The following is a 27,863-nucleotide window of genomic DNA, read 5'->3' on the forward strand; positions in this document are numbered from 1 at the left end:
GTGGGGGGAGACTGCAGGGGAAAACAGGCCCTGTGTATTACACCACACAATGTACAAGGCAGAACGTGGCTGGCAGATATACGCCAAAAAGAACTTACGTAGATTCACTAAGTGGCAATATAAATCTCCCTTTTTATGTGTGGGACACTGCAGCAAAAAAAAAAACAGGCCCACTGTATTACACTACACAGTATAAGTGGCAGAAAGTGGCTGGAAATATATATATAAAAAAGGGACTGTACTACAATAACAATCTCCCTACAATGATCTCAGGACAAGTATGGCAGCCAGCAATAAAAAGCACTGCTGCACACAAAAGTGTGGACAAATAAACAATAGAACTGTGCAGAAAGGAGCAACAGGACTTTTGCTTTTAAAAAAGCAGTTGGTTTGCACAGCGGAGTACAAACAGCAATGCAGATATCAGGGAGCCTTATAAGCTACATAGCTGATGCACAGAAATCTAGCCTCCACTGTCACTGCAAAGAAAAGGTGGTGCTGGACAGTGGAAATCGCTACAGCACAAGCGGTTTGGGGGTTAATATTTCCTCCGTAACAATATCCCTGCTTCTGAAGAAGCTGCAGCAACCTCTCCCTATGCTACGATCGGCAGAAGTAAGATGGCGGTCGGCGTGCACGCCCCTTTATAGCCCCTGTGACGCCTCAGAAAGCAAGCCAATCACTGTCATGCCCTTCTCTAAGATGGTGGGGACCGAGACCTATGTCATCACGCTGCCCACACTCTGCGTCCACCTTCATTGGCTGAGAAATGGTGCTTAGAGCGTCATACGAAACGCGACTTTGGCGCGAAGATCGCCGACCGCATGGCCGATCCCATGCTAGGATCGGGTTTCACGAAACCCGACTTTGCTAAAAGTCGGCGATTTTTGAAAATGTCCGATCCGTTTCGCTCAACCCTAGTTTTGAACTCATGGCTTTAGTTAGATGTTGATAGGTCCTCATTAAAAAAGTCTTACATCATGAAACATACCACCTTTCAAATGCCGGCAGAGAGGAAGAGACCCAGATTCTAAAGATGTAATCATCTGAAAACACTTTAACTCCCCTGCTTTAAGCCAGCAAAGCACCATACTCTGCACTGTAATGCATTCCCAGAACTATGCTGAGAAATAAGACTTACTCCTAAAAGCCTCACTACTAGTGTTGAGCATTCCGATACCGCAAGTATCGGGTATCGGCCGATACTTGCGGGTATCGGAATTCCGATACTGAGAGCCGATACTTTTGTGGTATCGGGTATCGGTATCGAAACAACATTAATGTGTAAAATTAAGAATTAAAATAAAAAATATTGCTATACTCACCTCTCCGACGCAGCCTGGACCTCCGCAAGGGAACCGGCAGCGTTGTTTGCTTAAAATTCGCGCGTTTACTTCCTTACTTGAAGTCCCGGCTTGTGATTGGTCGCGTGCCGCCCATGTGGCCGCGACGCGACCAATCACAGCAAGCCGTGACGTAATTTTAGGTCCTTCAGGATTTTAAAATTATGTTCTGGCTTGTGATTGGTCGCGTCGCGGTCACATGGGCGACGCGACCAATCACAAGCCGTGACGTCACGGGAGGCTGGACACGCGCGCATTTTAAAATGCGCGCTTGTCCTGCCTCCCGTGACGTCCCGGCTTGTGATTGGTCGCGTCGCCCATGTGGCCGCGACGCGACCAATCACAGCAAGCCGTGACGTAATTTTAGGTCCTTCAGGATTTTAAAATTAAGTTCTGGCTTGTGATTGGTCGTGACGCGATGCGACCAATCACAAGCCGTGACATCACGGGAGGCAGGACAAGCGCGCATTTTAAAATGCGCACGTGTCCAGCCTCCCGTGATGTCACGGCTTGTGATTGGTCGCGTCGCCCATGTGACCGCGACGCGACCAATCACAAGCCAGAACATAATTTTAAAATCCTGAAGGACCTAAAATTACGTCACGGCTTGCTGTGATTGGTCGCGTCGCGGCCACATGGGCGGCACGCGACCAATCACAAGCCGGGACTTCAAGTAAGGAAGTAAACGCGCGAATTTTAAGCAAACAACGCTGCCGGTTCCCTCGCGGAGGTCCAGGCTGCGTCGGAGAGGTGAGTATAGCAATATTTTTTATTTTAATTCTTTATTTTACACATTAATATGGTTCCCAGGGCCTGAAGGAGAGTTTCCTCTCCTTCAGACCCTGGGAACCATCAGGAATACCGTCCGATACATGAGTCCCATTGACTTGTATTGGTATCGGGTATCGGTATCGGATTAGATCCAATACTTTGCCGGTATCGGCCGATACTTTCCGATACCGATACTTTCAAGTATCGGACGGTATCGCTCAACACTACTCACTACCACAGACAGTACACGTGAGGACATAAGTTCATAGGTAGTAATAACATATTTGGAATTTGTTTTCTCTACATACCGTGTATACTCGTGTATAAGCTGAGATTTTCAGCCCATTTTTTGGGGCTGAAAGTCCCCCTCTCGGCTTATACTCGAGTCATACCCAGGGGTCGGCAGGGGAGGGGGAGCGGGGGCTGTCTAATTATACTCACCTACTCCCGGCGCGGTCCCTGCAGGTCCCTGGCTCCCCAGTGCCCCAGCTTCTTCCTGTTCTGAGCGGTCACATGGTACTGCTCATTACAGTAATGAATATGCAGCTCCACCTCCCATAGGGGTGGAGCCGCATATTCCTGTAATGAGCGGTACCATGTGACCGCTAGTACAGGAAGAAGCTGCGGCACCAGGAAGCAGGGACCTGCTGGGACCGCGCCAGGAGCAGGTGAGTATAATGGGGAGGGGGAGCGCTGCGTGATACTCACCTGCTCCCAGTTCCGGGCGCCGCTCTGTCTTCAGCGTCTTCTGCAGTGACGCTCAGGTCAGAGGATGTGGTGACGTGGTTAGTGCGCACCCTCTGCCTGAACATCAGTGCAGAAGATGCTGAAGATGGAGTGGCGCCGGAACAAAGTCAGGTGAATATTGAAAGTGCCGGGGGCCTGAGTGACGGAGAGGTGAGTATGTGATTTTTTTTTTATCGCATCAACAGCAAATGGGGCAAGTGTCTGTATGGAGCATTTTATGGGGCCATAATGTTTGAGCAGCACTATATGGGGCAAGTGCCTGTATGGGGCCATAATCAACGTTTGTGCAGCACTATATGGGGCAAGTGTCTGTATGGGGCCATAATCAACATTTGTGCAACACTACATTGGGAAAGTGTCTGCATGGGGCCATAATCAACGTTTGTGCAGCACTATATGGGGCAAGTGTCTGTATGGGGCCATAATCAACATTTGTGTAGCACTATATTGGGCAAGTGTCTGTATCGAGCATCTTATGGGGCCATAACGTTTGTGTAGCACTATATGGGGCAAGTGTCTGTATGGGGCCATAATCAACATTTGTGCAACACTACATTGGGAAAGTGTCTGCATGGGGCCATAATCAACGTTTGTGCAGCACTATATGGGGCAAGTGTCTGTATGGGGCTATAATCAACGTTTGTGCAGCACTATATGGGGCAAGTGTCTGTATGAAGCATCTTATGGGGCCATAATCAACATTTGTGTAGCACTGTATGGGGCAAGTGTGTGTATGGAGCATCTTATGGGGCCATAATGTTTGTGCAGCACTATATGGGGCAAGTGTCTGTATGCTGCCATAATCAATGTTTGTGCAGCACTGTATGGGGCAATTGTCTGTATGGGGCCATAATCAACGTTTGTGCAGCACTATATGGGGCAAGTGTCTGTATGGGGCCATAATAAACGTTTGTGCAGCACTATATGGGGCAAGTGTCTGTATGGGGCCATAATGAACATTTGTACAGCACTATATGGGGCAAGTGTCTGTATGGGGCCATAATCAACATTTGTGCAGCACTATATGGGGCAAGTGTCTGTATGGGGCCATAATCAACATTTGTACAGCACTATATGGCGCAAGTGTGTAGGGAGCATCTTATGGGGCCATAATCAATGTTTGTGCAGCACTATATGGGGCAAGTGTCTGTATGGGGCCATAACCAACGTTTGTGCAGCACTATATGGGGCAAGTGTCTGTGTGGAGCATCTTATGGGTCCATATGGTTTGTGCAGCACTATATGGGGCAAGTGTCTGTATGGGGCCATAATCAACATTTGTGCAGCACTATATGGGGCAAGCGTCTGTACGGGGCCATAATCAACATTTGTGCAGCACTACTTGGGGCAAGTGTCTGTATGGGGCCATAATCAACATATGTGCAGCACTATATGGAGCAAGTGTCTGTATGGGGCCATAATCAACGTTTGTGCAGCACTATATGGGGCAAGTGTCTGTATGGAGCATCTTATGGGGCCATAATCAAGGTTTTTGCAGCACTATATGGGGCAAATATCTGTATGGAGCATCTTATGGGGCCATAGTCAACATTTGTGCAGCATTATACTGGGCAAATGTGTCTATGGAGCATCTTATGGGGCCATTATTAACCTTTATGCATGATTATATGGGGCATATTTTAATATGGAGCATCTTATGGGGCCATCATAAACTTTATGGAGCATTATATGGGGCTCCTGATTCAATATGGATATTCAAAAACACTTAACCTACTGATGTCTCAATTAGGCTACGTTCACATTTGCATTGTTGGTCGTTGCGTCGGCGACGCGTCGGCGACGCAACGCACAACGCATGCAAAACGCATGCAAAACGCAGCAAAACGCAGCGTTTTGTGACGCATGCATTCATTTTTTAGCGCAAAAAATTGCAACGTGCTGTGTCCTCTGCGCCCTGACACTTGCGCCAAAAAAATGCATGCGTCACAAAACGCAACACAACGCATGTCCATGTGCCCCTCATGTTAAATATAGGGGCGCATGACGCATGCGTCACCGCAGCTGCGCACACAAATGTGAACGTAGCCTTAATTTTACTTTTATTGGTATCTATTTTTACTTTTGACATTTATCGGTAGCTGCTGCATTTCCCACCCTAGGCTTATACTCGAGTCATTAAGTTTTCCCATTTTTTTGTGGCAAAATTAGGGGGGTCGGTTTATACTCGGGTCAGCTGATACTCGAGTATATACGGTATTTGGAATCTGTTTTCATATGATCATTAGGCTGCATTCATACATTACAGCCACATTGCAGTTATTTTTGCTGCTATCGTGGGAAGCATTTTGCTAGGATTTTCAAAAATCATCAAAAAAACTGAATGTGACTGCAATATTACAGAAAATTGGCAACTTTCATTAAACTCAGTCTGCATTTGTAACACAAAAGAATACATTCTAACAAAATGAATAACTGCACAAATCTATTGCTGGATAAAATGAGAGTTTAATAGATATTTTTCATGATTTCTGATTAATTTTAATTTATAACAGAGCCATAGATTCATATATATTACTTATAGTTGGAATGTTAAGAACAGGAAATAATCAGAATATAGATGATTCTGACACTAAAATTCACAGATGATCAGACGCTTTTCATTACAATTCTTATCATTCCATTTTCCATTGTCATACATTTCAACACAATCTTCCACTCCATTGTCATTATTTGGTTCTTTATCACTCCAGTTGGAATATGTTATCATTTCCCCATTTGGATATCTGAAACTTCCTTCATTTAGTAAGTCATTTATACCCAGAAATGGGAAAACCTTATACACTTTAAACAATTCAAGCACAGCCTTATTCTCCTCTGCATTCTGTGGTGAAGCCAGTTGACCTCCTGCATTGGTGCATGCTAATTTTGCATCATTGTAAGTAGCCTGTTCACCTTTGGAAACAAAGATTTTATCACCAGCTGCAGTTGCTTCTTTATAAAAAGTTAAAGCTGAAAAAAAAAAAGAAAAGAATACAATTTTATTCATACTATATGAACTAATAAGTAGTATGCAAAATAATGAATTGTCTTGAAGAGTACTTTAGAATAAATTTTAAACATAGGGTAAGGTTTTTCCATCTGAATATTAGTCACTAGGGTTGAGCGAAACGGATCGGCCATTTTCAAAAGTCGCCGACTTTAAGCAAAGTCGGGTTTCATGAAACCCGACCCGATCCCACTGTGGGATCGGCCATGCGGTCGGAGATCTTCAAGCCAAAGTCGCGTTTCATATGACGCTTTCCCCGCCATTTCTTCAGCCAATGAAGGAGTGTGGGCAGCGTGATGACATAGGTTCCGGCTTGCTTTGTGCGGTGTCACAGGCGGTATTACAGTTTCGGATATAGCGATTTCCACAGTCCAACACAAACTTTGAAGGGACGGAGGGGAGAGAGAGAGAGAGAGAGAGAGAGAGAGAGGATTTTACTCCCCCATTGACTTACATTGAACGAACAGACTTTACTCCCCCATTGACTTACATTGGGTTTCGTGTTTCGGTCGATTCCCGACTTTGCGCGATAATCGGCCGATTTGACTCGACTCGACTTTTGACTAAGTCGGGTTTCGCGAAACCCGACTCGATCCTAAAAAAGTGAAAGTCGCTCAACCCTATTAGTCACAGGAGAGACAGATACAAAATAAGGACCCCTTCACACGTCCACATGGACCCCTTCACAGGTGACAATATCAAAAATGGATCCCAGGATATTAATAACAGCTAGCTGTTTGCTTAGCCTTTACTGGTTAGTTTATGGGGAATGCCAGAAAAAAAATTATGTAGGGCCCAACTATAAATTCTAACCAACAAAGGTTAAACAGACAGCTGTTGGTTGATATTAATAGTCTGGGAAGGGGCCATGGATATTACCCTCCCTCCCAGGCTACCAACATCTGCTCTTAGCTGCCCCAGAAATGGCACATCAATAAGATGCACCAGATCTGGAGCTTAGCCTCACTTTTTCCAATTGCCCTGATGTGGTGGCAAGTGGGGTAATAGGGCTGGGGTTGATGTCAGCTTTGTGTTGCTAGCTGACATTAAGTCCAGGGGTTAGTAATGAAGAGGCATTCATTTTCCCATTTATTACTGTAAAAATGAAAATAATTAAAAACCATATTCCTCACCTCACCTGTCTGACGATAATCCATTTTCCCCACTCCATAAAACATTTCTGCTAAATCTGGATTATATGGCTGAGCGGTGGCATGATGCGACTGCTCAGTCATGAATCCAGGAGGCACTGAACTGAGATTGGGACGCAGCTTCAGTGATGAGCCATAACTTTATAGAGGTTATCGCCAGTCATTGCCAGCTGTTCCCACACTTAGTTCAGTGTGAGACGGCTGATGAACTGCAGTAAGATTATGTCACTGCTAGCACTGTGAGAAATTTCTCATGGTGCTAATCTTGATCTCACTGAGGTCACCGCAGTTCATTGGCCACTCAATAACATCACCGCAGGTCACTGAACCGGCGCTCTGACGCTCAGCTCAGCCTGACATCCAGGAGAAACTGAACAGTCACATCATGCCGCCTCTCAGACTGGCATCCAGATGAATCAGAGATGGATTACGGCGTCGGACAAATGGATTGTTGTTGAGAAAGGTGAGGAAAATGAGTTTTTTTTATTTTTAATTTACACTGTAATAAATAGGAAAAATAGGGTAGAGGATATAAATAAATTATAATAAGGTAAATTATTTATTTCAAATAAGGGATTTTATTCTTGTGTGTTTATTTCAAAACTTACAATGAGGTTAGCAATAAGGGTGTCTTATAAACGCCTCTCTATTACTAACCCCTGTGCTTGATGTCAGATGAAATTACAAAGCTGACATCAACCCCAAACCTATTGTATCACTTGACACCACCACAGGGCAAGTGTTAAGATTGAGGCTAAGTGCCAGAATTGGTGCATCTTAAGTATGCACCATTTCTGAGGCCATGGTCCCTTTTCAGGTTATTCCAGTCTATTACATCCATGGCCCCATTCCAGGCTATTAATATCAGCCTCAGCCTGCAGCTGTTTAACCTTTGCTAGTATTTGATATTAGGGGAGACCACACATTATTTTTTTGGGGGGCTCTCCTGTATAATAATCAGTAAAGGCTAATCAAACAGCTGTGAGCAAATATTAATAGCTTGGGAACATTTGTGCCTATTGGCCCATTTTCCACAATATTAACATTAGCTCCCATTGCTCTACTTTCCCGCTGCTGGTTAAAAAATATTTTTTAAATGTTTATTTTATACATGATGTACACAGTGGGTGCTGAATACAACTCCCATCATTGTCGCCTGGTCACCCTGATCTCAGGGAGACCAGGTGAGAATGATGAGAGCTGCCTTAAGCACCCAGTATTTGGGAACAGCTAACTCTACTGTTTTTCCCATGTGCTGGTACCTGGCACATGTACTGCACACAGATGCCACACAGATTTCATACTGACACAGACAGCAAGCGGATATACGGATGTCACATAAATACACACTGATGGCACATGGACTTGGACCATGGATCTTACCAGTACTGTTATTTCCAGTACAGGAATCACCAGGACTTGTGAAGGGGGCCTAATACCAATTTTCATGCAGTGTAATGCATTTTTTCTAAACTTCATCAACTTGAGATGAGCTAATCAATATCCTGGATCCTAATCTAAAGACCTCATCAGTACTCTATGGCTAAGGGATGGAAGCCCAGAGAACTGTCTCCTACCTACCAGCATCCCCAGTACCTCTTCTGATTAGTAGACCTGGTGCAGTGACATAGGTGCATAATGCCACAACAATGACTATTTCAATAGACAGGAGACAGTTTGCGGGGCTTCTATTTGACAGCCATGGAATCTTGACATGGCCGCTGTAACAAGGTCCTGTGAATATATATTTGCTAACCTCTGGTATGTACCATAAATTAAATGTTGTAATTAAGCACTAACCAGATTATCCCACTGATTGTATCAGCTTAACTACATTTTCCATTCCATGGAGGGATGAGCAAAACCAAAATGTAAAGTTTGTGATTCGCACCGGACTCTTACTGTCCGTTACAGATCCTGAACACGGAGTTCTTACTGTACGTTCAGTATGCTGTTCTGGTTTGGCAGACTAATAAAGCTTACTGAAAGGCTGCAGCATAACCAATCATCAAGCTTTTCCCGTGTAAGATCTACCGGCATCATCACAACCATGACGACAAATATCGGCATGGCTGTGATTAGCCAGCGCATGCTGTGGAGGAGTCTTTCTTCAAACAAAGTGTTTTAAACTGTGTATTAGGGTGTTTCATTTTTCCGAAGATATGATTTTCATATGACTTTGCTTGAATCCTTGGTCTAAGTCATCTAAAAAATCCATGTACAAATTTTTAGTGAAATCGATAAATATTTAGGGGTTGATCACTTTTATCTGAAAGTACTGAAATTCATGAAAATGTATCATCGACATCACACTAATGTGTATGTTGTGTTTCTATTATGTTTTGCAGGTAGTTAAACTGAAAATGAGTACTAGAAAGAGAATTTGGTTATTTGAAAAGGTGCCTGGTGGTGAATTTTTGGGGAGCTTGTCTCCCTTCCAAGGAACAGTTTTTATTTACCATCACAAGGAAATGAAAGAAACGCTCTTGTGTGCTGCTAAGTCCACAAGTATTAAACTACAGGAAGTATGGAAAAAAGCAAGTATCCCTGTCATGACAGAGGAGAATATCCGAACTCATATACAGAAGTTATACAAAGAATATCAACATCTGGGTAAAGAGAGCTCAAGAAACACTGACAAAGCAAATATGAAGCGGCAGATTTGGAAAGGTGATCTTGTTGAGCTATTTGATATTGCCAGGCAAAATGTGATGTCCATGAATAGCGTACTAGAAGACAATAAAGCATTCCTTATGTGACAAAGAGAGGATCATATGAGTTTATCAATGAGTGGTGTAGATAAGGTTCTTGCCTCACAAATTAAAAGAAGAAAATAAATGCAGAAAAAAGGAGGAAGGAAAAAAGGAAAAAAATCGCCAAAATGAACAAGACAGTTATAGTGGAACACACAGTCTCATCTCTGTCATCATCAATTCACGAAGAGGATGAATTTTCTGCACCACCAGTGAAAAAAAATCTTGTGCAGGTCGTAGATTAAAACCTCTTGATCACACACTCATGGCTACATGGGATCGAAAACAACTCACCAATCGACAACCTTGGTCACTATGTTTCATGCATTTCCATATCTCCAGCTACCGTTTTACGAGCTCGGGTGATTAACAGAAGACAAATGGCTGAGAACGTGGAAAAGTCACTGTTTGAAAATCCTCCACATTTAGTCTTACATTGGGATAGTAAATTGTTGCCCTCGGTTGCCTGTGGGAGTGTCAAAACTCTAGAAGATAGATTTGCTGTTCTTGTAACTGGAAAAGATTTTGAGCATTTGCTTGGTGTACCTGTGGCCCAGAAAGGTACTGTTGAGCTAATGGCTGAAGTTATTATTCAGGAGGTGGACCGATTCATGCTACGTGACTGTATCATTGGTATATCTTTCGATACAACTGCATCTAATACAGGAATGATCCAAGGAGCATGTATCAGAATTGAAACTGAATTTGGGCGACCATTGTTGTGGTTGGCTTGCCGCCACCACAGCCACAAATTAATCTTGAAAGTAGTGTTTGGTAACTGTTGTAACATATTATCAAGTGGTCCTGACATCCAGATTTTCCGAAAGTTCCAAAATCAGGATAATTCAGTTGATAAGAAGTCCTATTCCACGATGTTAGATGAAGAAAATCCAATTCAATGTTTTCTAGAAGAACAATGTGTGAAAATGGTGGACTACCTCAACAATGTCTTGAAAGATGACAGTCATCCAAGAGAAGATTACAAAGAGCTATTACAACTATCACTTTTATATCTTGGAGGTTGGGAAGAAAACTATTTTGAATTTAGGGTTTCAGGGGCTCTGACTGAAGCAAGGTGGATGGCAAAGGCCATATATGTACTCAAAATTGTGCTACTCTCTAAACAATTGCATATTTCTAATACCGAATTGAAAAGAATAAGAAAAGTAGTACTTTTTCTTGTCTAATATACACTCACCGGCCACTTTATTAGGTACACCATGCTAGTAACGGGTTGGACCCCCTTTTGCCTTCAGAACTGCCTCAATTCTTCGTGGCATAGATTCAACAAGGTGCTGGAAGCATTCCTCAGAGATTTTGGTCCATATTGACATGATGGCATCACACAGTTGCCGCAGATTTGTCGGCTGCACATCCCAAAGATGCTCCATACAAGGCAGGATGGATCCATGCTTTCATGTTGTTTACGCCAAATTCGGACCCTACCATCCGAATGTCGCAGCAGAAATCGAGACTCATCAGACCAAGCAACGTTTTTCCAATCTTCTACTGTCCAATTTCGATGAGCTTGTACAAATTGTAGCCTCAGTTTCCTGTTCTTAGCTGAAAGGAGTGGTACCCGGTGTGGTCTTCTGCTGCTGTAGCCCATCTGCCTCAAAGTTCGACGCACTGTGCGTTCAGAGATGCTCTTAGGCCTACCTTGGTTGTAACGGGTGGCGATTTGAGTCACTGTTGCCTTTCTATCAGCTCGAACCAGTCTGCCCATTCTCCTCTGACCTCTGGCATCAACAAGGCATTTCCGCCCACAGAACTGCCGCTCACTGGATTTTTTTTCTTTTTCGGACCATTCTCTGTAAACCCTAGAGATGGTTGTGCGTGAAAATCCCAGTAGATCAGCAGTTTCTGAAATACTCAGACCAGCCCTTCTGGCACCAACAACAATGCCACGTTCAAAGGCACTCAAATCACCTTTCTTCCCCATACTGATGCTCGGTTTGAACTGCAGGAGATTGTCTTGACCATGTCTACATGCCTAAATGCACTTAATTGCCGCCATGTGATTGGCTGATTAGAAATTAAGTGTTAACAAGAAGTTGGACAGGTGTACCTAATAAAGTGGCCGGTGAGTGTATGTCCGCTTTTGGCACGAGGCAGTTGTAAGTCGATTGGCTCCAAAGAATGATTTGGAGATGCTACAGCTTTTGCAATATTATCCAGATAAAGATGTCAGAGAAAGTGCCCTCACAGTGGCTAAGAGACACATTTGGTATCTGTCAGAAACTAACATAAGATTGTCATTTTTGGATTAACGTATCAGTCAGGCTGAGAAGGATAAGATGTTTGAAAATTTAAGAATGAAACCTGCAAAGAAAAAGGAACTGAAACGGTTGGAAGGTAAAAACCTAATTTTTGAAAGAAAAGACTTCAGCGATTTTGTTACAAGTAAAACAAAGACATTCTTTCTATTGTTTGGGATCCACGACGTAGAAGAATATTGCAGTGCTACACTAAGAAGCTCCGTCAATGCTCTAAGGTGGTGAATGACACCGCAGAAAGGAACAACAGAAACAGTTCTTGTTAAGAGTTGTTGAGTATCATAGAAAAGCCTTTACCAAGCAAACAAAAGAAGGAGTTGCATCTTTCACAGCACATTAGTGTAAATCATTTAATACGTATGATACTGCCTATCAATGTTACTGTTTATTGTCACTATTAGGCCGGGGTCACAGTAGCGTATTGCATCCGATGCGAGAGCATCACATGTGATATGCTAACGACACTCGGCTCCTGCTCTGCTGTCAGCAGGAGCCGAGGGTCATGCGTCTGTGCTCCGAGCCTCTCACACAGAGCGGATCAGAGCACAGCTGCGGAGGAGGCGGAGAATTGAATTTCTCCATCTCCTCCATTGCCAGGGTCAGCGTTTAACGCTCATCACTCGGATGATATACGAGTGATGTGCGTTGTCTCACTCTCAACCATAGGCTTATATGGGTGCGAGTGAGCAGAGACTCGGCCAAGTGTCTGTGACAATCGCAGCATGCTGCAATTTCACTTGCACACTGAAAACGGCTGGGGAAAAAAAACGTGAAGTGAGCTGCCCCATAGTAGAATACTGGTCCAAGTGCTATGCGATTTTTTATCGCATAGCACTCATTCTTATTACGGTCTAGTGTGACTCTGGCCTTATTCTAAGTTTTTAGATGTTTGAATTTCTAATAAAAAATACTTAACATTGAAAAGCTGTTTTTTGCGTACTTTTATTAAACTGATAAAAGTGTGCAACCTCTAAATATTGTTCGATCGTCTTGAAATTTGGCATATATACTTTTTACATTAGTGAGACTCGGGGCGTAAGCAAAGTCTGCAAAAATTTAACATTTTAATTTTTACCATACAAAATGAAACACCCTACTGTGTATTTATTTTACTACTAGATTAGTAATGGGGGTGTCTGACTGACACCTCTCCATTACTATTTCCTGATGTCAGTCAGCTGCTGACATCAGCTCAAAAAACAATTAACCCGATTGCCACGACACAAGGCAAATTGGGTAGAGCCAAGACGAAATGCCAGAATTGGAGCATCAAATATAATGTGCCACTTCTGGGGTGGCTTCAGACTTATATTTGCAAGTTGGGAACAGCCCAATATCCATGGGCATTCACAGCCTGAGGCCTGAGGCTGCCATCACACTAGCAGTATTTGGTCAGTATTTTACATCAGTATTTGTAAGCCAAAACCAGGAGTGGAACAAATAGAGGAAAAGTATAATAGAAACATATGCACCACTTCTGCATCTATCACCCACTCCTGGTTTTGGCTTACAAATACTGATGTAAAATACTGACCAAATACTGCTAGTGTGACGGCAGCCTAATAATGTAAGCCTGTAGCTGTCTGCTTTTCCTTAGCTGTTTATTAAAAATAGGGGAGACCCCACAAAATATTTTTTCATTTAATTATTACTAATTATGAAAATAATTAATTGAGAAATATTAATACATAAATATATAAATTAAATAAACTACATGGGGTCCCCCTATTTTTTTTTCATTTTTTTATTCTTTATTTAAGAAATTTTACATAACACAGCATAACAAAAATCAAGGTTAGTGGCCCGCAACGGCCAATCACAAGGTAAACACTGAAAAATTGTATTACACAGTTGATCCAGAAAATGACAAGTGCAACACTATAGCAAAGAAGAAAAACAACCGGATCAGCATCTTGTAAATGGCCCGGGGACAAACCATAGAACTGTATAAGCAAGGGGGAGAACAGTTTTCAGGAATTAAAGTCCAAGTGCTTATAGTAGCGTATCCAAAAGACCGAAACCGAGTCCTCTGGGAACCTGTAAAAGTGAGTCAGTAGTACACAAAAGATAGTTAAAGGCAGAGAGAAAGCAGGCGAGAAGACATACGAGTAGACAATGAACTGTAGCAGAATTAGAATAATTATTTTTAGCTGAGTTGAGGTTGGGCTCCGCACTTCAACTCTAGTGGTAAACCAGGGTCTCGGCAACAGAGGCAGGCTTGGGAGATGGGTGACCAATAGATAGTTGTATGGGACAATCATGGGAGGGGGTGGCAGTTTTTAACCCAAGGCTGCCAAGTGAGTAGAAATTTTCCGTGTGTGCGGGAATCCCAGCTTGACAGTTCTTCCATTCTATAAATATCTTGTAGCTTGTTTATCCACTCATTCAAAGTGGGGGGGATGATTGTCTCCAATGAGTTGAAACCAGGTGCTTTGCCGCTGCTAACAAAAGAGGGAGTAAATCATGTTTTTTGGGTTTAAATACGTTTGTAGGGAGCGAAAGCAAAACTTCTTGAGGTGTTAGATCCTGTGTAACCGACCCTAAACGGCGGAGATATTTGTTAATATCTGACCAGTATTTAGAGATAATAGGACACAACCAAAAAATATGAGCTAAGGAGCCTACCGATTTTGAACACCTCCAGCAGAGAGGAGAGGAAGTTAAACCCATGTGGAATAATCTTTTGGGTGTTCTGTACCAACATGAGGGGATTTTAAAGGAATTTTCTTGTAGCAAGATACATCTTGAGAAGCCGTGGGAGTTACTCAGAATTTGGCTCGTTTCTTGGGGAGACAGAGACAAATTTAATTCCGATTCCCATGAAGATAAGTAGAGTGGCTTGAACAGGGTGGGTGGATTGATGAGATTAACGTACATTTTAGAAGTGAGTTTGGGAGGTGGGGATCTGAGGCCTACTAGAAATTCCAGCCAAAGCCAACCAGAGTTATGCTTTAGTCCTGACTTAAATTTGGAAATAATAAAATATACATGGTGCTTTTGTAAAGGGTTGCGGGGTCGTTTCCTGGCTTCCCTTGGCCAAGCATCTATGCAGAGGATTTGTTTAGAGAGGAGGAGTGAAATTGGTAAGTTAGGTAAGGAATCCCACAGACCAAAAGCATCAACATAATTGGGGTCAATAAGCCAAGGGATGATTTTCAATGGGATATTTTCTAAGAAAAAGCAATGAGATACTTTATTAGGAACCAGAGAGCGCCGAATAGCTAGGGTGTTGTAAGTTATTACATCGAGTGAGTAAGTGGCGGGAGCACAGGAGGTCCAGAGAAAGATCTCTGCCTTATTTCCCATCAGGATAATTTCGAGATTAGAGGTTTTAAGATCTGGATTAGTCTTAACTAAACGTAACCATCTAGCGAGATGAATTGCGTGGTAGTAAGTCTTGAAGTTGGGAAAGCCAAGTCCACCTTTGTTTTTTCATAAAGAAAGGATTTTATGGGGGAGTCTGGCTCTTTTAGATCTCCATACATAATTTGCAACTAATTTATTTGCTGAAGTAAAGAAAGAATTAGGGAGAGGAATGGGGACCATGTTCATTACATAATTTTTTTTTGGAAGAATATAGGATTTTATAACATTAATCCTGCCTATTCAAGAGAGATAAGGTAGATCATAGGATCTGAGCAGAGCTTGTATCTTGGCCAATAAAGGGAGAAAGTTACATTTGTAGAGTGCAGTGGGATCTGCAGACAGATAAATCCCTAGGAACTTTAATTTCTCAGGAGGCCAATTAAAAGGGGTAGTTTGTTTGAGAATCGTGGCCTCTGTCTCTGGTACCGAGATAGTCAGAACTTTAGATTTGCTCATATTGATTTTAAAGTTAGACAATACCAAACTCATTAAATAAGTCTAAGAGATTAGAGAAAGCTGTTTTGGGATTCGAGATCAAGAGTAAAAGATCGTCAGCAAAAGCAGGTGTCTTGAATTCATACTGGCCCACCATTAAGCATCTAATATCGGGGTTCTGTCTAATTTTCTGAATCCAAGTCTCCATCACTAACACGAAAAAGGGAAGGGGAGAGAGGGCAGCCCTGTCTAGTGCCATTTCTAATCATGAAGGAATTCGAAAATAACCCATTTACTCTGACCTTAGCAGTTGGAATCGTATAGAGGATCATAATAGCCTCTATAAACGGAGGGGTAAACTCAAACTTTTGTAAGGTGCAAATCAAGTAGTGCCAGCTGATTCTATCGAAGGCCTTCTCGGCATCTGTTGATAGAATGGCAAGGGGGATGCCAGAGCGCCTAGCCTGAGAGATAGCCAGGAGGGTTTTAATAGAGTTATCCTTGCCCTCCCTTCCCTTGACGAAGCCAACTTGGCCAGGATAGATTAGTGTTTCTAAAACACTATTAATTCTGGCGGCTAGGATCTTTTCCCATAACTTTAGGTCAGTATTGAGCAAAGAGATAGGCCTATAATTACTGTAAAGTCTGCCATCCCTGCCCTCCTTGGGAATAACAGTTATAAACACCTCTAGGGTTTGACTAGGTGGAGCCTTCCCTTCCAGAAATTAGTTGAAGAGGTCAATTAGATGGGGGAGAAGAATATCTGAAAACTTCTTGTAGTAACCCACAGGGAAATCATCTGGGCCTGGAGTTTTGTTGTTTTGAATGGTTTGGAGGGTATCTTGGAGAGTAATTTTAGAAAGAAGAGCTAAGTGGTCATTGGGTAGGACTTTAGGGAGGAAGAGGGGGGCCAAAAAACTATGAATCCTGTCCGCAGCAGGACTCTCTCTCATAGGTTCAGGTGTGTCTAAATTATAAAGTGATTCGTAATATTGTCTAAAAGCTTCAGCAATCTCGTCGGATCTAGCCACCCTCCTATCAGCCTTGGTATAAATATGTTTTATAAATGTTCTCTCTTTTTGATTTTTGAGCAATTGGGAAGTAAGCTTACTGCATTTGTTCCCATGCATATAAAATCTATGTCTGCAATGTAAAAACACTTTTGCAGATTTGGCGTTTACCAAATTTTTCAGTTTGCTGCGGAGAGAGTCGAGGTCCTGACGAGAATTCCGAGAATCTGATTTTTTATGGAGACGCTCTGCAATTCTGATTTGATGTAGAAGTGACATGATTTCCTTATCTCTGTAGGAAGCAATAGAAATCAGTTCCCCTCTGTGGACTGCTTTATGGGCCTCCCAAATATTAGGAATAAGTTGGTTCTCAGTAATATTTTCAGCAAAATACTGCGAGGGGATGGTTTTTAGTTTTCCAATATTATTTGGGATATCTAGGAGAGATTTGTTTAATCTCCAAGACAAGGAAGGGCGGGGTAGTGAATTGATAATAAGATCAATAGAAATGGGTGCATGGTCAGAGATAGCGATAACTTGGCGTCTTTTATTAATTGTAAGGCCTGAGCTTGAACTAGGAGAAAGTCAATTCGGTGGTGTGAGGAATGGGGAGGGGAGAAGAACATGTAGTCTTTTGTGGTAGGATGAAGAAGGCGCCAAGGGTCTATGAGTTGGAGCGCATCTAGTTTATTCATGAGTTTGCGTCTTAATACATGTGAGATGGGAGAGGCGTCTATATCAGGCTGGACTGTGAGGTTGAAATCTCCCCCCACAATCAGAAGCCCTTCTTTAACCCCTTCACCCCCAAGGGTGGTTTGCACGTTAATGACCGGGCCAATTTTTACAATTCTGACCACTGTCCATTTATGAGGTTATAACTCTGGAACGGTTCAACGGATCTTGGCGATTCTGACATTGTTTTCTCGTGACATATTGTACTTCATGTTCGTGGGAAAATTTATTCGATATAACTTGCGTTTATTTGTGAAAAAAAATGGAAATTTGGCGAAAATTTTGAAAATTTCGCAATTTTCCAACTTTGAATTTTTATGCCCTTAAATCACAGACATATGTCACGCAAAATACTTAATAAGTAACATTTCCCACATGTCTACTTTACATCAGCACAATTTTGGAACCAAAATTTTTTTTTGTTAGGGAGTTACAAGGGTTAAAATTTGACCAGAAATTTCTCATTTTTACAACACCATTTTTTTTTAGGAACCACATCTCATTTGAAGTCATTTTGAGGGGTCTATATGATAGAAAATACCCAAGTGTGACACCATTCTAAAAACTGCACCCCTCAAGGTGCTCAAAACCACATTCAAGAAGTTTATTAACCCTTCAGGTGTTTCACAGGAATTTTTGGAATGTTTAAATAAAAATGAACATTTAATTTTTTTTCACACAAAATTTATTTCAGCTCCAATTTGTTTTATTTTCCCAAGGGTAACAGGAGAAAATGGACCCCCAAAGTTGTTGTACAATTTGTCCTGAGTACACTGATACCCCATATGTGGGGGTAAACCACTGTTTGGGCGCATGGCAGAGCTCGGAAGGAAAGGAGCGCCATTTGACTTTTCAATGCAAAATTGACTGGAATTGAGATGGGACGCCATGTTGCGTTTGGAGAGCCCCTGATGTGCCTAAACATTGAAACCCCCTACAAGTGACACCATTTTGGAAAGTAGACCCCCTAAGGAACTTATCTAGATGTGTGGTGAGCACTTTGACCCACCAAGTGCTTCACAGAAGTTTATAATGCAGAGCCGTAAAAATAAAAAATCATATTTTTTCACAAAAATGATCTTTTCGCCCCCAATTTTTTATTTTCCCAAGGGTAAGAGAAGGAATTGGACCCCAAAAAATGTTGTGCAATTTGTCCTGAGTACGCTTATACTCCATATGTGGGGTTAAACCACTGTTTGGGCGCATGGCAGAGCTTGGAAGGGAAGGAGCGCCATTTGACTTTTCAATGCAAAATTGACTGGAATTGAGATGGGACGCCATGTTGCGTTTGGAGAGCCCCTGATGTGCCTAAACATTGAAACCCCCCACAAGTGACACCATTTTGGAAATTAGACCCCCTAAGGAACTTATCTAGATGTGTTTTGAGAGCTTTGAACCCCCAAGTGTTTCACTACAGATTATAACGCAGAGCTGTGAAAATAAAAATTCTTTTTTTTTTCACAAAAATGATTTTTTAGCCCCCAGCTTTTGTATTTTTACAAGGGTAACAGAATAAACTGGACCCCAACAGTTGTTGTCCAATTTGTCCTGAGTACGCTGATACCCCATATATGGGGGGGAACCACTGTTTGGGCGCATGACAGAGCTTGGAAGGGAAGGAGCACCATTTGGAATGCAGACTTAAATGGATTGGTCTGCAGGCGTCACGTTGCATTTGCAGAGCCCCTGATGTACCCAAACAGTACAAACCCCACACAAGTGACCCCATATTGGAAACTAGACCTCCCAAGGAACTTATCTAGATGTGTTATGAGAACTTTGAACCCCCAAGTGTTTCACTACAGTTTACAATGCAGAGCCGTGAAAATAAAACATATTTTTTTTCCCACAAAAATGATTTTTAGCCCCCCAAATTTTTATTTTTCCAAGGATAACAAAAGAACTTGGACCCCAGAAGTTGTTGTTCAATTTGTCCCGAGTACGCTGATAACCAATATGTTGGGGTAAACCCCTTTTTGGACGCACGGGAGAGCTCGGAAGAGAAGGAGCACTGTTTTACTTTTTCAACGCAGAATTGGCTGGAATTGAGATTGGACGCCATGTCGCGTTTGGAGAGCCCCTGATGTGCCTGAACAGTGGAAACTCCCCAATTCTACCTGAAACCCTAACCCAAACACACCCCTAACTCTAATCCCAACGGTAACCCTAACCACACCCCTAACCCTGACACACCCATAATTCTAATCCCAACCCTAATCCCAACCGTAAATGTAATCCTAACCCTAACTTTACCTCCAACCCTAACCCTAGCCCTAACCCTAACTTTAGCCCAAACCCTAACCCTAGCCCTAACCCTAACCCTAGCCCTAATGGGAAAATGGAAATAAATACATTTTTTTTAATTTTATTATTTTTCCCTAACTAAAAGGGTGATGAAGGGGGGTTTGATTTACTTTTATAGCGTTTTTTATATCGGATTTTCATGATTGGCAGCTGTCACACAATAAAAGACGCTTTTTATAGCAAAAAAGTTTTTGCGTCTCCACATTTTGAGACCTATAATTTTTCCACATTTTGGTCCACAGAGTCATGTGAGGTCTTCTTTTTTGCGGGACGAGTTGACGTTTTTATTGGTAACATTTTCGGACACGTTACCATTTTTGATCACTTTTTATTCCGATTTTTGTGAGGCAGAATGACCAAAAACCAGCTATTCATGAATTTCTTTTGGGAGAGGCGTTTATACTGTTCTGCGTTTGGTAAAATTGATAAAGCAGTTTTATTCTTCGGGTCAGTACGATTACAGCGATACCTCATTTATATCATTTTTTTATGTTTTGGCGCTTTTATACGATAAAAACTATTTTATAGAAAAAATAATTATTTTGGTATCGCTTTATTCTCAGGACTATAACTTTTTTATTTTTTTGCTGATGATGCTGTATGGTGGCTTGTTTTTTGCGGGACAAGATGACGTTTTCAGCGGTACCATGGTTATTTATATCCGTCTTTTTGATCGCGTGTTATTCCACTTTTTGTTAGGCGGTATGGTAATAAAGCGTTGTTTTTTGCCTCGTTTTTTTTTTTTTCTTACGGTGTTTACTGAGGGGTTAACTAGTGAGGCAGTTTTATAGGTAGGGTCGTTACGGACGCGGCGATACTAAATATGTGTACTTTTATTGTTTTTTTTTTTTATTTAGATAAAGAAATGTATTTATGGGAATAATATATATATTTTTTTATTATTATTTATTTAGGAAATTTTTTATTTTTTTTTACACATGTGGAAAATTTTTTTTTTACTTTTTTACTTTGTCCCGGGGGGGACATTACAGATCGATGATCTGATAGTGTGCACAGCACTCTGTCAGATCACCGATCTCACTTACATCGGTGCAGGCTTACCAGCGTCTGCTCTGAGCAGGCGCTCGGTAAGCCACCTTTCTCCCTGCAGGACCCGGATGCCATGGCCATCTTGGATCCGGGACCTGCAGCGAGGAAGGAGGTAGGAGACCCTCGGAGCAACGCAATCACATCGCATTGCTCCGGGGGTCTCAGGGAAGCCCGCAGGGAGCCCCCTCCCTGCGCGATGCTTCCCTATACCGCCGGTACACTGCGATCATGTTTGATCGCGGTGTGCCGGGGGTTAATGTGCCGGGGGCGGTCCGTGACCGCTCCTGGCACATAGTGCCGGATGTCAGCTGCGATATGCAGCCGACACCCGGCCGCGATCGGCCGCGCTCCCCCCGTGAGCGCGGCCGATCGCGTATGACGTACTATCCCGTCGGTGGTCATACGGGCCCATCCCACCTCGACGGGATAGTACGTCAAATGTCGGGAAGGGGTTAGAGTTGTAGAGTATCTAATGTTTTTATGATCCATTGCACTTGGTGTATGTTGGGGGTGTATAGGTTCTCAAAGGTGACCATAGTGTTAGCAAGCCATCCTTTGACAAAAATATATTGGCCCTCGTGGTCACTTAAACTATCTTTTAATGAGAATGGGAGACCTTTTCTAAGTGCTATACTCACTCCTTTAGAGGAAGAAGAGCTGCAGCTGATAAACCAGATGGGGTAGGAAGAAAATGACGTATTGGGGACTCTGCCGACTTTAAAATGGATTTCCTGAAAGAAGACGATTTGCAAATTCTGTTTTTTTAAGAGGGTAAGAATTTGGATATGTTTAGCTGGGGAGTTTAGTCCCTTGGACCAACCTGACTACTCGTAGTTAGCATATTTCATGAAGAATTCTGACTCAGCTGAAAACCTGAAAAAGGAAGAGAACAAAATAAACAATAAACTTTTCTAATGCGGGGGGGGGGGGGGGTATAGGAACCCAAACATAGGCGAGGTAGTCCAAGTTGCAAACTAGAGTGTGAGAGAAGGAAAATGAAAAAGAAAAGAATAAGGAAAGGGGACTTAAATTGCAGATGTAGTGCAAAGAGTAGGAATTGAATAATAGGGTAAACACAAATTACTCATAAAACTTTAGTAGACATATGGAAAGCAGAAACAGAGTTTATAGTGTTGCTAAATCAAGGTGGGTGTTTCTTGGGATCCTGTTTCTTGATTTTAGGAGAAGCATGTTTCTTCTTCAGGGACCAATCTTAGTTAGTGGAGGAAGGCTCCAGTTGGTGTCAATCGGCAAACAAGAAGGCAAGTCAATCGGAGGGATGCCTAAGGAGTCCCAAGCATTAAGTAGATCTTCCGGAGAGCGAATGGAAACTTGTCGGCCTCCTATGTTAATAGCAAGACCGAAGGGATACAGCCATTTATAGTTCAGATTTTTAGCTCTTAAAGCTGAGAGAAGGGGTCTGAGAATCCTTCTCTTTGCAAGAGTAGATGGAGCCAAGTCCTGGAAGAGTTGAAGTTGTGAATTGTCATACAAGATTTTGTCCTGTTCTCTAACTCTTGCTAAGATGACAGCTGTATCTACATAGATGAGGAGGCCACAGATAACATCCCTAAAATAATCTACCTCTTTTGATAATTTAGAAGATTCTGACCTTAGCGGAGACGACTCAGATAGCGACTCCATGATGGAAGATGCAGCTCCTATCTCCAGAGCTTTTATGAAAAATTTAATGGCCCAAAATATGAAACCCCCAGGGATCTTCTTGCAGAGGTTTGAGAGGAATCTGATCTTTTCTTTAGATATTTGTCAAGATCTCCATGTGTATTTTTTTCTGTTAGTCTGTAACGGCTTTGTTCGCTGTTTGTTCACGTTCTTTTTGTGATTTGACCATTATGAGGTACTGTTAACGTGAGAGGCTTTGTTTACAACTTGGACATATGAAGATTTAGTTGAGTACACATTATAATGGATTTTAAAGCGTAGTACCAAGCATGTGCACTAGGTGTCGCTGGAAGAGCATGGAAAAAAAAAGAAAAAAAAAGCTAAAAATGAGATGGCAGCATTGGTTTCAGAGGTAAAAAAAAATAAAAAGAATCTTAAACAAATGCAAAGGCAGAGGTAAGCTCCTTATAATGTGGCTAACAAGGAGTCCTGAGGATAATAAGCCCCGGTTCTGGAAAGTCAAATAACAACAGAGTATGTGATTATTTACTGGAGATATAGAGTAGAATTTCGTCATGAGAGACGTTACCCGCAAAAATAAGCACCACCAGTTGCACAGTTCTACAATAGATTTGCAACTCTGCAGCCAGAATCAGCTTAATAATCCCCGTTTCCTCAGGAAAAAGGAGAATAGCTCAAATGTATTTAGTTATGTAAACAAGGGACCAGGTGGGAAAAGCAGGGGGTAACAGGTTCTAATCCCCCAATTCTGGTCCCCAAATGCGCTGTGATGAGAGTCTCGGGTTAGGAATAGCAGCGCCGGCTGTAAGCATATAGAACGCATATTGGGGGCCTTTTAGGCCCCCATGCTTACATTTTTGCTATTATCTGCAAAATTACTTTAGTTAGAATTTTTAAACTCCAGGTATTCCTCAAGTATGTCGTTGTTGATAATATCCAGTTGTTCATATAATTTTTTTCATAGGCATTATGGTGTAACAATGCTTGTTTGCTGAAAACTACATCTGTACGAATTGGGGGCCTTTTAGGCCCCCGCTATTTTTATCATGTTCTCAGTAGTGTTTGTGTTTCAAGTTACTTTATTTGTACTCAGTAATGCTGGTGGAGGGGCCAGGGTGTGGATAATAACATGTGAGGATGTCATGTGATTTTTGGAGGGAGTGATAAGGCCATGATCACCTCAGGTCCTTCGGAACACAGTAATGAGCTGTCTGGGGTCTGAAATAGTGGGATCTAGGATCTGGGATCTGGGGTCTGAAATAGTCAAAACTCTTGCTGTTCCAATATTCAATTCAGGTAGAAACATTACCATGGACAATTATTTCACCAATGTTGAACTAGGCAATTTTCTGCTTGCAAAAGCTATTACACTTGTTGGTACTATAAAGCAAAACAGACGAGAAATTCCAGCAGCACTGAAACACAATCGTCAGCGAGCACTTTATGAGAGTGTCTTTGGATTCAATAACAAAGCGACTTTGGTATCTTACAAGGCGAAGAAGGAGAAATCTGTAATTTTACTCAGTACCATGCATCACGATTGCAGTGTTGACAGCAATGACAAAAAAATTGAAACCAGAAATCATCCTGCATTACAATACAACAAAAGGAGGTGTAGATAAAATGGATGAGATGGTGGGAGAATATTCGTGCAAGAGGCAAACAAAACAATGGCCTGTAGTACTATTTTCAAATATGCTTGATGTAGCAGCCCTAAATTCATTCATTATTTATACAGAAACTCATCCGGAATTTCATGCAGAGAGGAAGGACAGGAGACGCATATTCTTAAAGGAACATTTGTCATGAACTTGTAATGCCTCACATGATAGAGCGAAGCGACTTGAAATGCTTGCCAAAGCAAACAAAAGAAGCAATGAAACGGTGTGGAGTACAGTTTCAGATTATTCCAGAGCCAGGAGAAAGAAAACGAAAACGTTGTTTCATGTGTCCAAGAAACATAGAGAGGAAAACTGTGCGATATTGTTCCACTTGTAAGGAAACTGTTGGTAAAGAACACACTTCTGAAAAAATAACATGTCAGAATTGTTTGGAAGACTAATATAATATAAAAGAAAGTTAGAATAAAAATGTAGCTGCAGCTAGTTTGCTATAGATTTGTATGTGTTTTCATGTCTTTGTGTGAAATTTGGGAGAAAAAATATTTTTTTGTGTTTTCTGTGAAAAATTATAATTAAAATTTTGTCCACTATTCATATTTTATTGAGCAATTTTGAAATAAACTTGTGAAAGTTATTTAAGTGTGTTTTTCTACATTATGTGCATGAGGGCCTAAAAGGCCCCCAATACGTTAATATGTATATTTTTAACGTCATGCGTTCTAGGGGTTAAGCATGTATCTGGTAGCCTGATATTGTGTTTGGGTCTGCACTTGGACATTTTTGAACATAAATGCATTAATATGCTCCACAATTCTTCAGGTTTCAGCCTTATACAAAATAATAATATGAGTAATGAAACATGCTCTCTATATATATGCTGCTATTTCAAAAATCTTACCCACACATCCCTTTATAAAGGAAAATTCGACATAATACCTCTGTTAGCATACACCATATGCTGTTCATATATGCAGCATCCCAGTAGGTGGGTGGAAAGCCTTAGTAGAAAATATGTGTCTGACACTGCAACCACTGGCCCTTCCCCTGTGTTATGTTATTCCCACGCTGCTGTCCAGGAAGGAGTTGCTGAGGCCTCCTGTCTACAACCTGCAGTTGCACAGACACAACAGTCAGCAACCACGTCCAGATTATTATCCCAGCACAGCGTTCAGTTGTCACTTGTCAGCATATACAGTATGTCTGTTCAAAAATTGTTAGCTAGATAGGGCATACATATTCGTTAGCAATTTACATTGTCCAGAGCTGGACAAGCACCATTGCTGACTTTTCCAGGCTCCTAAATGAGACTCTGTGAGACTCCTAAATGTGTCTCTTTATTAGACTGTTGCTTCCCTTACATTTTCTAAATTCGGGTCCCTACAAAAAACTGGTAGTTGAATATTGGCCCGTTTCTGTATATTTTAAGCACTTCTAAGAGACTGGGCTAATACGCTAAACAGACCTATTCAGGCCGCAGCCTTACACATATTGGAACATGGTCATTGCATGTTAAGACCTTTACCTGAGCTCTGTAGTACTGCCTGTCACCTGAGTGATACACTCCACAGACCTAGACACTTGTTATGGACCTGGTGGTTAGGAGCACCTGGAATGACCTGATGGTTAAACTAGAAATCTAGGACAAGCTCTGGAGGTGGGAACTCTACTGACCGCAAACCCTAATCTTATCACAAACACTAGAAATAGCCGTGGAGCATTCCTAACTCTCCCTAGACGCCTCTTCACAGCCTAAGAGCTAACTACCCCTAAAGATAGAAATAGAAGCCTTACCTTGCCTCAGAGAAATTCCCCAAAGGAAAAGGCAGCCCCCCACAAATATTAACTATGCGTTAAGAGGAAAGTTACAAACATAGGAATGAAACAGGTTTTAGCAAAGGAGGCCCAATCTTCTCTAAATAGTCAGAGGATAGAAAAGGGAACTGTGCGGTCAGTACAAAAAACTACAAAAACCACGCAGAGTGTGCAAAAAGACCTCCACACCGACTCACGGTGTGGAGGTGCAACTCTGCACCCCCAGAGCTTCCAGCTAGCAAGGAAATATCATGTGTCATGATCTCCATGGCCAGAGAACTAGCATAAGCCTCAATAGGAACAAGCTCTTGGAAGATGTAACTGTACTGACCATGAACTAAACCTACCGCATCATCTAGAAGTAGCCAGGTAGCATGTCCTACTTTTTATCCCTATATGCCCAGCGCCGGCCGGAGAACTAAATAATGCTAGCAGAGGGAAATATAAGACCTGACTCACCTCTAGAGAAATGCCCAAAAAGGAGACAGAAGCCCCCCACATATATTGGCGGTGATATGAGGTGAAACAACAAACGCAGCAGGAAAATAGTTTTAGCAAATTTGAGGTCCGCTTTCTAGATAGCAGAAGACAGAAAGCATACTTTCATGGTCAGTAGAAAACCCTAACAAAACACATCCAGAAATTACTTTAGGACTCTGGCATTAACTCATAATACCAGAGTGGCAATTCCTGATCAACAAGAGCTTTCCAGACACAGTAACGAAACTGCAGCTGTGAACTGGAACCAAAATACAAAAACAAAACATGGACGAATGTCCAACTTATCTAGTAGATGTCTGGGAGCAGGAACAAGCACAGAGAGGCTTCTGATAACATTGTTGACCGGCAAGCATCTAACAGAGAAGCCAGGTTATATAGCGACACCCAGATCTAATCAGAACAGGTGAACAGGGAAGATGATGTCACAAGTTCAATTCCACCAGTAGCCACCGGGGGAGCCCAGAATCCAAATTCACAACAGTACCCCCCCCTCAAGGAGGGGGCACCGAACCCTCACCAGAACCACCAGGGCGATCAGGATGGGCCCTATGAAAGGCACGAACCAGATCAGAGGCATGAACATCAGATGCAGTGACCCAAGAATTATCCTCCTGGCCGTATCCCTTCCACTTGACCAGATACTGGAGTCTCCGTCTGGAAACACGGGAGTCTAGGATTTTTTCCACAACGTACTCCAACTCACCCTCAACCAACACCGGAGCAGGAGGCTCAACGGAAGGCACAACCGGTGCCTCATACCTGCGCAATAACGACCGATGAAAAACGTTATGAATAGAAAAGGATGCAGGGAGGTCCAAACGGAAGGAAACAGGGTTAAGAATCTCCAATATTTTATACGGACCGATGAACCGAGGCTTAAACTTAGGAGATGAGACCCTCATAGGGACAAAACGAGAAGACAACCACACCAAATCTCCAACACAAAGCCGAGGACCAACACGACGGTGACGGTTGGCAAAAAGCTGAGTCTTCTCCTGGGACAACTTTAAATTGTCCATCACCTGCCCCCAGATATGATGCAATCTCTCCACCACCGCATCCACTCCAGGACAATCCGAGGATTCCATCTGACCGGAGGAAAATCGAGGGTGGAACCCCGAATTACAGAAAAACGGGGACACCAAAGTGGCAGAGCTGGCCCGATTATTGAGGGCGAACTCCGCCAATGGCAAAAAAGCAACCCAATCATCCTGGTCAGCAGACACAAAACACCTCAGATATGTCTCCAGGGTCTGATTAGTCCGCTCGGTCTGGCCATTAGTCTGAGGGTGAAAAGCAGACGAAAAAGACAAATCTATGCCCATCCTAGCACAGAATG

General features: G+C 42.3%; 1 protein-coding gene across 1 annotated transcript in view; it reads right to left on the reverse strand.

Annotated features, from left to right (window-relative positions):
- Positions 1-5,307: 5,307 nt before the first annotated feature.
- The window catches only part of LOC143770105 (pulmonary surfactant-associated protein D-like), a 77,540-nt gene continuing 54,984 nt past the window's right edge, over positions 5,308-27,863 (reverse strand). Inside the window, exon 5 of the mRNA XM_077259369.1 lies at positions 5,308-5,831. Coding sequence (XP_077115484.1) covers positions 5,452-5,831 — 380 coding nt within the window. The 3' untranslated portion in view covers positions 5,308-5,451. The remainder of the gene's footprint in view (positions 5,832-27,863) is intronic.

Source organism: Ranitomeya variabilis, chromosome 4 (genome assembly GCF_051348905.1).
Source record: "Ranitomeya variabilis isolate aRanVar5 chromosome 4, aRanVar5.hap1, whole genome shotgun sequence".
Lineage (NCBI taxonomy): Eukaryota > Metazoa > Chordata > Amphibia > Anura > Dendrobatidae > Ranitomeya > Ranitomeya variabilis.